Genomic DNA, 13,835 nt, shown 5'->3' with positions numbered 1-13,835 from the left:
TATGGCCCCAGAGGAAGAGAAGCTCACCCGGCGCAATCCCCTCGATTTTCCCATCGTATGCCCCTCTTCTCTTCTCCTCTTGCCTTCCTCCCCGCAATCTCGTTCCTGCCATTTCTGTATGCTTGAAGTTAGCTGTTGCGCGTAGAAAGTTGGTGCCTTTGACTTTTGAAGGTAGAACCGTTCAAGCTTAATGTTACGCACCGGTATGTGCTTTGTCCAGATGAAATTTATAATTTTTAGAGGATAAACTTTAGATAATGATTTGCAGCTGATGCCAACGTTAGTAATGAAAAAGAATTTGTTGTTTCATTTCAAACTGTCGTGGTTCCGGGGGGATGCCGGTTCTGATGAAACATGAGCAATGTCTGTCTTAAGCTCCATTTTGAGTTTAACCGGGAGAGAATAGGTAGGACCTTGAATTTTGTGGTCTTCTGGGATCAACTTAAATCGAGCTTAAACTGCTGATCTAAGAATATTGTAACTTTCGCCCGAGACGAGATAATTTGCCATTGCCAAGTAAGGATATGTATCCAATGTAATTTGCAAGGACAAGTAAGCACTTAGCTAGGATTGATTTTCAGATTGAACTCGATTTTTCTTTCTTGGGTTGAATAAAATTTTTTAAGTTGCGGAGCTCGTGGCATTTCTTGCAGTAAAACTGATGTGTTGAACATTTCAGGAGTGGGATAGGCCAAAGCCCGGTCGAAGACCAGATATAAATGAAACTGTCTGCAGGTTCAGGTTTTGGTGAGGAAAAATGACTCTCTCGAACGATGAGATCACGAGGCTTCACCGTATCCGGAAGACGGTGATGCAGATGCTGAGGGACAGGGAATACCTCGTGGGAGATTTCGAGATAAACATGTCAAGGTATCAGTTCGTTGACAAGTTTGGGGAGTACATGAAAAGGGAGGATCTTGTGATCAACAAAGCGAAGAGGAATGACTCTTCTGATCAGGTTTAAGAAGGATTCTGTGGAGCTTCATACTTTATTTGTTGGAAATTTAGACTTTTGCCCTTCAATTTGCAGCTGAAGTCTGTTATGCCCATCAAATTTCTCGACCTGTGCTGAAGCTGCTACCATTTAATTTGGATTCTTGGGGCTGACTGCTTGGTAGAATTGCCTGCTTGTTCAAAAGTTCTGAGTGCATGTGATGGACTTTATTTTGCCCTGGTCATTGTTCTACCACACGATCTGAGGAACAAGATAGTTTACCTACTGTACTTGATTATAATTATGTGGTTACAGTTAAACGTTTCAAGAATTTAGTCTCTTGATTATGGGATGCTGTTTGGAGCTGTCTAGCTTTGCTGTTCGGCTCTTTTTTTTGGTTTTGAAAGGAAAGCTGAGACCTTTATTTTTAACCTTGACAGACGGTCTGATACCACGAATTTGCTTCATTTCAGTATAACTGTCTGGTCTTTTGTTGTCAGGTCAATCTTTAATGATCTTATTGAGCATTTGGTTTCTCTGAGAATTCTCTAATAGGAGGATTCTACTACTACATAATTATCGCTTCTTTCTCATATGGTAAATGGATCTTGAATTGTTTGAAATATTAGGAAAAAGAGGAGAAGTTAGATGGAGATGCAGGTCTGAACAAGCTCTTCCGGGATATATACCAAAGCGCAGATGAAGATATGAGGAGGGCTATGACCAAATCTTTCGTATGTGATCGCTCCAACATCCGATCTGTTATTCATATAGTATGTACTCTTCGGCATGTTAACTATCTGTTATTTCTTTCTATGTTTGCAGCTGGAGTCGAATGGAACCATTCTGGCCACCAACTGGAACTCTCATGCACGAGTGTTTTGCCTAGAACTCACATTTAATGGTGGTTGGTTATTGAAGATGAAAAGATGGCATCCTTACTGCCAAGAATTCTCACTAAACAATTGCTAGTTAGTCGAGACGAAGTGATTACTTGCGACATCCTGCTTGCACACATAGTTACAGGAGAGGTCTGGTGATTATATGCACCAGCTTCATACGAAAAATAGCGCACGACAGACGGTGAATTCTGCTTTGTACTAATGAAGCACATATACCTGTTCTTGTTCATACCAAATGTGCTCCGGCTTTGTTGGCCTCATCACCCGTGACAAAAACTATTATAACGTTTCGGCATTGTTCGTCAAAATGCAGTTAAGATTTCATTCTCCTCCTTTCCTTTCCCTTCTCTTCCTCGCATTTTTTTTTCCTTTTAATGAATTGTATCCAAACGAGTAATGAATGCAAAAATCTGTTTTCAATTCCGTCGCCTATTCTAGCATGTGGAGATGGACCAGAACTATGAAGTGACCCTTCCCCTGATTGGATCCTCAGTTTTCCAGAAAAATTAATTATCCAGAATAATTTAGAATTTCATTAGGCCAAACAAAGAAGTCTTTCATTTGTTTTTTTTTAAAGTAATAACGTAATTTTATCCAACTCAACTCTATTATTCTCCGTATTTAACAATATAATAATTACTATTTTGTCTTTTTTTTTCTCTTTTCAATAATAATTTTTCGATCATATTTTTTCCTAATTATTTTTATAATTAATTTTTTAATAATAAATTTCATATCTACTTTAACACACACACACACATATATATATATTATCACACTTTAACATATTTTGTCAACATTTGCGATCATTACATAAAATTAAATTGAGTTATCTACTCCATTTGGTGTGTTATCTATTTTTTAAAATTATAAAAATAGATAATTATGCTTATTACATTATTAAAATAATTAATTTTATTAATAAACACAATTTTTAGTAATTTAATTTAATTTTTTAATTTTTAGAATTCCCTTTCTTTATATTTTTTAAAATTTTTATTTTTTATTAATTATAAAAATTGTCATTAAAGTTATCTATTTATCTTATAAAACCCATTATATTTATATGAAGGCATTTCTATTTTTTTATCCTATTCCTGTTCTTTCTATTCCTTATTCAACCTAACCAAACATCAGAATTATAATTCTATTTCCTGTCTATTCCCTCCAACCAAACACAAAAATTTCATCAGAATTTCCATTCTATTCCCTGTCTATTCTAATCCCAGTCTATTCTATTCCCTGTCTATTCCCTAGCTAGGGTTTCTATCGGATGCAACGAGACTACAGAGGGACAAAGGGGGAGAGAATTTATATCGCGTTTACTAATTAGGTTTTTCTTTTGTTCTTTTTCCTCGACTGGTTTCGTACATTATTATTGGACTACTGGCGCATGCGATGGCCCATTAAACTTTGGCGTGAAAATATATTTTAGTAACCCGAGAAATCATGTGGGCTTTGCTCACGCAGGTTCGAATCCTATCGCTCACGGTAAACATACGTTTTATGATTATTATTATTTTTGGCTTTTTATGATTATTTATGTCTTTTTTTTTGCTTGTCATGTTAGCTGATCCATTTTATTATTATTTATATATATATATATGTATATATTTTTAAATTTTTTGGCTTGTCGAGTTAGCTTATCAATTGCACGGAATATTGTGTGAAAATTTTTTATGGTAATTTTATTTATAAAATATGTATTATAAATTATTTAAAATATTAATTTACGATCAATAACAATATTAGATATATAAGACAAATAGTAATTTAATTTCACAAATAAAATAAGGAAATGAATTATATAGAAAAAAAGAACTCAATATAAGTTTTGAAAACTCAATATCATCAAAATTATGCATAAAAATTAAAAAGAAAATTTCTAGTCACAAGATAATGAATTTTTATTTTGAACGTTGTCAAGATTCATATATTGTTACATTTTGTCTTATTTAACCACATACATAAAATTAGAGAACGAAAAAATTCTGCAAAAGTTTATTTGTGAGAAAATGTAGAAAAATTAAAGTAATTATTTTCAGAAATCTAATCATAGAAGTACTAAATTAAACTCAAGTGACTTGCGAAAAATTGAAGAACTCTAATGATAGTAATATCTTTTAGAGGCAAATTGGTCACAATTTATGCTATTTCTCCCCTATTTATAATATATCATCATGCATAATATAATATAAATAACCCAATCATATCTATCTATCTATCTATGTCTATTTAAAAAATATAAATCTGTTTTGCTTTTTAAAGATCAAATATATAACAAATCATATCTACGATAATACTATCTAATTTCTTTTTTGAAAAAAACAACTATGAGCTTGTATGATTGTTTTATCTAAATCTTCTCATAAAATATTTATAATTTAAACAATTCAAAAATGAAAAAAAATGACATATCCCATAAATCAATATCATATGTTTTAGTTTTAATAAAAACAAATAATTCATCTTTTTAGAAAAAAGCTCAAAAACCCGAGAAAATAACCATCAGTCCCACAAATAATGTTTATATCTTTTAAAAATTTTAAAATGAAAATTTATTTTTTATTTTTTGAAAAAGCTAAAAATTTGAAAATATAATGAATGGTCCCACAAATCCGTCTATATATATTAAATAAAAAACTAAAACTTTATTTGTTTTGAAAAAATTCAAAAAATCGAGAAAATTTCCCTCAACTACAGGCCCGTCCAGACAAATCGATAGATTAGAAGCGAATTTTGAAAGAAAGCAAACAAAGGGAGAGAAGTTGGGATCACCATTGTTGCTAGATAGCACAGAGAGCTAGGTTTTTGTCGAATGGAATGAAAGAGAGAAAAGCGAGAGATACGCAATTTGTGTCAGTCTAATTATTATTGGGCTCACCCATGGCCCATGAAACTTCTACGTAATGACTCTTTTTTATTAAGTTATAGGTACTAAGAGTTCAAAAATATATCATCGAAGTGGGCGAGCCGGAGTGGTTATTGGATATGACAAGAAATCATGTGGGCTCTACCCATGCAGGTTCGTATCTTGCCCCTCATATTTTGATTCTTTTTATGATTATTTATATCATTTTTATTTCTCATACAAAAACTCTTGATTCCTTTTATGATTATTTATATCATTTTTATTTGTCTTACAAAATCACCTTGCTCGTTCATTTTATTAGCCATTCATCGTCATTGCATGACGCCCTGAAGTACGAATAAGATGCCATATCGTACTCCACTTCATGATATTAGCATCATATTCTAGTTTTCGTCATTACATGACACGATGTCGCACTCCAATTCATGATATTAGCATTGTATTTTTTCAGTTACAAAAGAGACTCAAGGCCTAGTAGATATTAGCGTTGTATTTTAGTTTGTCATTTTATAACGCGACATCGCACTCCAATTCATTTGCATCGTACCATTCTTTTATTCATTGTATAATGCCACATCGCATGAGGATAAGCCTTAAGGTTCATGGCTTTTCCCATCTGCAAATCAACTGTAAACTACTCTCAGTCAAGACAAACCAATAGAAAAGAAACGAACTTTGAAAGAGAGAAGACAAAGTGAAAGAAGTTAGCATAACTATTGTTGCTAGAGAGCAGCTAAGACAACACGGTAGGGATTTTCTAGGGTTTTAGGACTGGAGAGAATAGAATGAGCCATATACGATCCTTGAATTTGTATTAGTGAGCGAAAAAGAAACGAACGATCTTTCCATCAAAGCAAACCGATAAAAAAGAAACAAACTTTGAAAGTGAGAAAACAAAAGTATCACCATTGTTGCTAGAGAGCAGCCGAAACAGCACGTTGGGGTTTTTCTAGTGTTTATGGACCGAGAGAGAAGGCAGGGAGATATATATGATTCTTGGATTTATATTAGTGAGTGAAAAATGTGTATTTACTCTTTGGCCATATAACATGAACCAGGAAGTGGTCCAAGGCTGTGGGAGGATGTTGAGCTCTTCTACATTACTATTGGGCTGGCCATTGTGATGGGGCTCATGTCCTACATGTTATTATTATTTTTTCTTTGTAAAACAATTGCTCAATGAAGGAACACTAAGTGGGCGTGCTTTTACAAATGCTCAATAAAGGAACACTAAGTGGGCGTGCCAGAGTGGTTATTGAGCATGATTAGAAATCATGTCGGCTCTGCCCTGTAGGTTCAAATCTTGATGCTCACATTTTTATTACACATATGGTACAAATATTATTACAAATGTGACATTTTGGTGCAAAATTAAAAAAAATTTAACTATCAAGTACAAATTTTTTTCTTTTTATAACAAGGTTGTGCATTCTGTCATTTTGGGCTATTTACATCAATTTTTAGCTAAAGTGACCGTTGACGTGTAACGTTTTGAGGACTTGGCACTTATGTGGCGAATTGTAGGATATTTTTAAATTAAAAATATATAAAAATAAAAGTATTTATAAACTTTCAAATATAAAATAGGAAGTTAGATTAAAAAAAAAAAAACTAAAATTCAAATAAATGAAAAAAATGAGAGAGATCTCCTTTCAACTGAGATCTCCAATCGAGAGTGGTGCTGCCCCTACCCGCCAACCCAACCTTGACCATGGTTGCCGCCGGTGCCTAAGATTGCCGACGAATGCGGTAGAAGTGGAGTGGTCGGCGAGGCGCCCCAACCCCCAATCGCCCCACCCCATTGATTCAATTAAAAAAAAAAAAAAAAGGAAAATGAAGAAGGAGATAAAGGGAGCAGTAGGGAGCAAAGTTACAGAGGATTATGGAGCAGCGGGGAGTAGAGGAAGGAGATAAAAGGGAGCAACGGCCGTCACACTCTCTCTCCCCCACTTCTTCATCTTCCCTTTCTGCTAATTTATTTGATTATAGTTTGAATATTTAACTCTTTTATTTGTATTCATAATTTTATTTATTTTATTTTAAATTTATAAATCATCACATAGGATCCACATCATCAGGACATGATATGTCAAAAATCGCGTCAATACAAAATTAACGGCGTTAATATGAAATTAACATAATAAACCTAATCGTTTCAAAACAAAATTGTACGTGATTATTACACATTTTAAAATTTGTAACAATATGTTACATTTGCAATAATATTTTACCCTTAGTGTAATTTACCCAAATTATTTATGTTCCATTCACCGTTTTTTATTCTATTTATGTTTTTATCACGTTTTTATTCTTTCTATTTTCTTTATTGTTTGTTGAATTATTTATGTTCCATTCACGTTTTTTATTCTTTTATGATTTTTTTAAATTTTTTGTTAGAACTATTATTTATGTCCATCCGAATTATTTATGTTCCATTCACCGTTCTTTATTTTATTTATGTTTTTATCACATTTTTTATTCTTTTATAATTTTTTTTAATTTTTTGTTAGAATTATTATTTATGTCCATTTTTGTACAGCATGGTTATGAAAATTGACCGGCCGAATTGCATATGCCAATTGGCCATTTAGCTAATATGCCTTTCCCTCACATCATAACTGAGTCAACTTTCAGAATTTTTTTATCCAAGCCAATTTCTAATGTATTCATATATGCACTCCTGCTAGTTGGTTCACAAATGCAGTTCTGCTCTGTTCCTATGATTAGGTTCTCGGTGCACGCCTTCTTTGTTCATTAGTTCCTGCAATTTCTCAGATAATGTTACATTTACAAGCACCTCAACGAATCGATATCATAGCCGGGGTGGAAAAAGAATATCCTATGGCTACATGAATGGACATCTCTGACCATGCATTACAGCGAGGCCAAGCTTTCCTCCCTCGCCGAGCCAATGTTGCAGCAGTCCTCTCCATCATCCTTTTCTATTAAGAATTGCATTTCTAATCCAAAACAATGTGCCATGCTAAAGATATCCTCGGATTGACGGTGGGACATGTCTCCGGAGGAGAACCCGTGCAAGCTCAATGAACCATCATCCACCCGGCTGAACCTAATCTCCTTCACCACTCCCCTCTCCCTTATCCCCTTCCTTATCTCTGCAACCTTCTCCCAGTGCCCCTTCTCGGCGTACAAGTTTGACATCAGAACATACGAACCTGATTCCATTGGCTCAATCTCCATCAGCGCATCCACTACCCTCTCAGCCATCTCCACCTTCCCATGCACCCTGCAGGAGCCTAGCAGGCTCTGCAGGGCCGAGAGTCTTCAACCTCCCGGGGTTCGACCCAGAATCTCCTCTGCCTCATCGAGCTGCCCCGCTCGACCCAGCATGTCCACCATGCAAGAGCAGTGCTCGTGCGACGGCTCAATCGAGCGGTCTCTGATCATTGACTTGAAGACCTCACGCCCTACATCAACCATCCCCTTTCTACCACAGGCAGTTAACACGGAAAGGTAAGTGATCAAGTCGGGTTTCACTCCTTTTTCCATCTCCTTAAATAACTCCACCACTGAGTCATTGTCCCCGTGCCTCGCGTGAGCAGAAATTATGGCAGTCCAAGCAAACTGGCTTCTTCGAGAAGTCTGACTGAACACGCTGAGAGACTCAGAGATGCTCCCGCGCTTTGCGTGCATATCAAGAAGAGAGCCCCAGAATATTGAATCGGAGTCCAGGCCGAATTTTATTATAAGATAACGGCACCTTTGATCTTGCCTGAGTGAAATACTCTCAGCAGAGCCTATTGCACTCAACACGCTCCCAAATGTGTACGGCTTCGGCTGGTATGATTCCATTATCGCGGAGAAATACATCACCAAAGCTTCTTGACACATTCCATTCTGAGCATACCCAGATATTAAAGCATTCCAAGATATGATCTCTCTGCTGGGAGCCTCTTCAAAAACCCTCTTAGCACTCCCCATCTCTTCGAACTTCGCATACATGGTCATGAGGCAATTTGAAACATTCAATTCCGAAGTAAAACCGATTCTTATGCAATACCCACGAACCATCTGACCTTTCGGCACCAAATTTCCCCTCGTGATGGAGTGGAGAAGCCCAACAAAAGTTACATCATTCGGGAAAATTCCGTCCCATCTCATGCTGTTAAAAATAGAGACAGCTTCGCTCTCATCCGCAGAAATCATCGCAGTCCAAGGGATAACATTCCGCTCCAACATGTTCTCGAAGACTAGCTTCACACCTTCAGTTGCCTGTGCTTCCCCTGCCCTATTTTCACAGACAAGCCGTGGATTTGCCTCCCCAGCTCGAAATTTCCTTCTTGACTGCAGGCCCAGACAGCACCGGCCAGTGACACGTGATCAGCTCTCATACCCTCCCTCAGCATTCCGATCAATAGTCGAATAGACTCCGAGCCATAATTTCCTTCCTGGGTGTATCCCGAAATCATTGCGCCCCAGGAAACTAAATACTGAGTCGGCATTTCATCGAACACTTTCCTGGCATCAACTAGCAATCCCTGCCTCGAGTAGAAAGTTATGAGTGCGTTCGCCCCGAACACTTACACAATCTAATCCACATTTCATTGCAAGGCAGTGCAGCTGCAACCCAAAAAGGAACCCTTCAAGATACAAACAAAAGGAAAGCAGCTTCGTGCATCAAAGGAAACGCCTTTACGGTTCATTGCAAGAGCAACAGCAAAAGCAGATTCACTGTCCCATTGCACGCCTTGAGGGCGACCGCGGCGGTGGCTTCATCAACGTTGCCGGAGAAACCCAGCTGGAGCTGCCCCCTGAAGATGTCGAGAGCTCGACTTGGGCGGTTCTTGTGGATGTGCTCGAGCATGGAACGGTTAACGGACAGGACGTTAGAGGGAAAGCTTCGGTCGAACAATTGGTTCGCAAGTTTGCTCGAGTGGAAGTTCTTAATATCAATGGGCGGTTGTTTTGGTGGAGTTGAGCGAGCAAAGAAAGAGGAGTGAAATCAAAGGAAAGAGCTTCGATTTGGACTTGGAGGTAAAGCAAGGACTGAGTTAGTAAGTACATCCTTCTTGCTGGGGCAGGGCTGGGCTGGCTCCATCATTATTAAAATGGGCATGGCATCCACCCAAGCGGCCCAATAACAGGTGGACATCACAATGTTTGGAGGGATTTATTGAGATTGGATCCGACATTACAGAATCTTTTCAAGATGAATCATCCATCTCTGATACGATTAACTATTACCTCGTATTTAGTCCTTAGCTAGCAATTTCATTACAGAATCTTTTGGACCGGGCAGAGTCCAGCCCCTTAAGTGCGATGGCTGTAATGGCACCTCTGTCGTGTCTCAGCAGCTCACAGCTCTTTGATGCAGTCTATCTTACATGCAGAATTCATCATTGTAAGAAGCGATATTCTACAGCGGTAAAGTTTCGCAACAATTCAAGGTTAAACATGCCGATAACAACATCCAATTTGAGCAGAATTTGCCAAACCAGGTCTGAGTTTCATCAGATGAATGTCTAACCAGGAAACAAAAAAAAATAAAAATAAAAATGATAGAACAAGGACGGAATGACAAATGCGCAATGTCACACTAGTTCAACTCTTCAATCATTCAATCATTGTTGTACATTGCTTCCACAATCGACATATAAAATAAAAATATTACTTCCACAATACTCGAGAGTTGATAGGCACATCACACCGATAAAAAGGAAAAAAAATAAAAAATAAAAAAGAATAAAAAAAACCCTCAGCAGTATGTCTTCTATTCTATAAAAACGAAAATAAAATTTAAAAAGTAAAAAGAAGCCTTCAGTCAAGGCCCATCACACCGATAATCAACCCAAGTACCTCAAATCGACAGCTTCTCAATAGCATCCTGCATTTCAAAGACAAAAGATTTCACAATGACAGCCATACTATGCGCATTCACAGCAGAGCAACATCGCAAGGCAAGGCAATAACATTACCTTGAGTTGCTGTATTTGGGATTTCAATTGGCTCGCCTCGTTTGTTGTCACCGAGCAAGCGATGACAGGTCTTGTGACTCCGCATGCTCGTCCAAGTGCTTGCTTTGAACGCACAAAGACATATAGCACATTCTAAAATTTGGGAAACCAAAGAGAGGCTAAAGTTAAAAAAACTTTTGGAAAGAACGAGATAATACGAAGAAACAATAGGCAGCAAATATCTGACAGAAATTACCAAAAGAGACAATCTGTGAGATCTGAACTAATAAAGGGTAATCGCGAAGCAACATTGCCAACCAAAATTGTACCCAAGTATCCCTTTGTCAAGACTAAAATACATTCATAATGCCAAATTTTGTAAAATCGGTGATTTCCGCCATCTCAGCCCTCGTGATTCCATTACATATCTTCCTGCTAGCTCTCTCTCTCTACTTCCACAATTGAAGCACGATGTTTAGTAAAGCTCATTCATTAAAATTTGGCCCTTTGCTTAATTAAAGTGCTCCTACATGCAATCATCATATTAGCAACCTAAGCCACAACACTTCAAAATTCCAGTCACCCTAAGGCTCTATAACAAAGATAAGTTTGTGTCTAAGAAAGAAAGGCAACATTTTCCTGTCCAAATTCATTCCCCAAAATCCCGAACAAAAGCATGCGATGAGGGCTTCTGGCACCCCAATGAAGGAAGTTCTAATGCTGAACAAGCATCGGATTGGGGGAAAAAAAATCTCTTTAACAAATACCTTGTCTTCAGCCAGTAAAGGCAGATGAAGCAGAATCTCGAGAGGCTCGGTGTCAGCAACCATCACAATGAACTCCGAGATACCCCTGTTCAGTATTAGAACTTCCTACATTGGGGTGCCAGAAGCCCTCATCGCATGCTCTTGTTCGGGTTTTTGGGGAATGAATTAGGACAGGAAGATGTTGCCTTTCGTTCTTAGACACACAGTTATCTTTGTTATGGAGCCTTAGGGTGACTGAAATTTTGAAGTATTGTGGCTTAGGTTGCTAATATGATGATTGTAAGTAGGATTACTTTAATTAAGCAAAGGGCCTAATTTTAATGAATGAGCTTTACTGAACATCACGCTTCAATTGTGGAAGTAGAGAGAGCTAGCAGGAAGATATGTAATGGAATCACGAGGGCTGAGATGGCAGAAAGCACTGATTTTACAAACTTTGGCATTATGATTGTATTTTAGTCTTGACAAAGGGATACTTGGGTACAATTTTGGTTGGCAATGTTGCTTCACGGTTACCCTGCATTAGTTCAGATCTCACAGATTGTCTCTTTTGGTAATTTCTGTCAGATTTTTGCTGCCTATTGTTTCTTCGTATTACCTCCTTCTTTCCAAAAGTTTCTTAACTTTAGCCTCTCTTTGGTTTCCCAAATTTTAGAATGTGCCATATGTCTTTGTGCCTTCAAAGCAAGCACTTGGACGAGCATGTGGAGTCACACGATCTGTCATTGCTTGCTCTGTGACAACAAACGAGGCGGAGCCAATTGAAATCCCAAATACAGCAACTCAAGGTGACGTTATTGCCATGCCTTTCGCTGCTTGCTCTGCTGTGAATGTGCATAGTATGGCTGTCATTGTGAAAAATTTTCGTCTTTGAAATGCAGGATGCAATTGAGAAGCTATCGATATGAAGTAATAGTGAGTTGATTATCGTGTGGTGGGCCTCCTAATTCCCTCCTCATATAAATGTTAAAAGGGACACGAAGATCTCTACGAGCAACAACTGCCCGGAGTCAAAACCTCCCTCAAGGCTTTGACTGAGCGCAATTGTTGCTCGTCGAGATTTTCGTGTCCCTTTTAACATATATATGAGGAGGTAGTTGGGAGGCCCATCACATCGATAATCAACTCAATAGTACTTCAAATCGATAGCTCCTCAATTGCAATATTTTTATCAGCAAGGATGCTGGCTTTTGTAAGCTAAAGACACAACAATGATTGAAGAGTCGGGTCAATTTCGATCCCGAAATTTTTGCTGACTTCTCCACTGCCACAGTAAGTAAGGACGAACTTAGAGAATAAGCTACATAAGAAAATTAAGACTATTCCGCTTAATCAAAATCACATTCGAGCATTCTTGCCATCACAACATTAAGTTCTAATGCTTGTTATATCACAATATGTCCCAGGGAATATAGTTATAAACACACTTGCATATCAACATATTATCTTCTTATGACTACTCGAAGACATTTATGTCATATCTAATGCAGTCAAATTCGAGTCTGAGATCGAAACGTAGAGTCGTAAGTTTCTATGAAGGATGCATGGAGTGTGTTCAGAAACAATTGTATACATGTTTTTTTGAATAATAACCTCATTTTAGGTAAAACTGAGGATCGACTTATATTTCTACTAATATCCTACAAAACAAGTCAAACATTTTCTTCTTATTAATAATTTCTCAAAGTTGATTTTGCTTAGTTCTCCATTTTTTTGAGCTGCAAGCTAAAACACTAGTCAATATCCTTAAACAGGGATGAAAATGATAAGAAATTAATTGAACTTTGACTCGGTAGGCTCGAGTTTCTACCGATTTTACTGAATAATACACTAGTCTGTCAAATTTCAGCACCATGAAAAGTAAAAATGTAAAATCGTAAGTTTTTAAGAGTCTAGAATCGAGTTCCCGACAACATCTTACATCATGACATTCATAACGGGAAAACGAGCCATCATTAGATTTTACATACCCGAACGGTCCACCACCTGCACAAACCACGTCGTGTATTCGCATCTGCCGATCTCTAGGCCTAAGCAAGGACATTTGTTTCAGCGTGCGTCCCGCTTCCCTGTCCAACTGCTCCTTGGGATACTTCTGAGCCTCGACCAATACGCAGAACTCCATCGGGACATAATTCTTCTTATTGCCCTGGCCCAGATCCAAGCATGGAATATCCAGATACGTAATCTCTTTGCCATACTTCCTCCGAAAGAAATTAACGAGGTAGATTTCCCTTGTTGGACCCCGATGCTCCAACCCTTCATCGGGGAAATATAAATCCCGCGTGTTCTTATCTGTCAGCTTCGCAACTATATACTTCTGCTCTGTCCGCCGGTGAGTTACTGTGACCTTTAAACCCGTTAACGCCTTCTCAGCTTCATATCTAAGCTTCCCAAAGTCACTTACATTAAAACCGCGGACATGTTCTCTCAGAAAATCCAAAA

The 13,835-nt window shown here is 37.7% G+C and overlaps 1 protein-coding gene and 1 pseudogene across 1 annotated transcript; one reads left to right on the top strand and one right to left on the bottom strand.

The window, feature by feature from the left end:
- Positions 1-35: 35 nt before the first annotated feature.
- LOC116196684 lies at positions 36-2,169 on the top strand. Its single transcript, XM_031526541.1, has 4 exons — positions 36-171; positions 680-958; positions 1,564-1,668; positions 1,760-2,169. The coding sequence occupies exons 2-4, from the start codon at positions 758-760 to the stop codon at positions 1,904-1,906; spliced, it is 453 nt and encodes a 150-aa protein (XP_031382401.1). The 5' UTR covers positions 36-171; positions 680-757; the 3' UTR covers positions 1,907-2,169.
- Positions 2,170-7,454: 5,285 nt separating this feature from the next.
- LOC116196496 lies at positions 7,455-9,533 on the bottom strand (annotated as a pseudogene).
- Positions 9,534-13,835: the final 4,302 nt, after the last annotated feature.

Source organism: Punica granatum, chromosome 2, assembly GCF_007655135.1.
Source record: "Punica granatum isolate Tunisia-2019 chromosome 2, ASM765513v2, whole genome shotgun sequence".
Lineage (NCBI taxonomy): Eukaryota > Viridiplantae > Streptophyta > Magnoliopsida > Myrtales > Lythraceae > Punica > Punica granatum.
The sequence above is the reverse complement of the archived record's forward strand: the minus strand, read 5'-3'. Positions and strand labels throughout refer to the sequence as shown.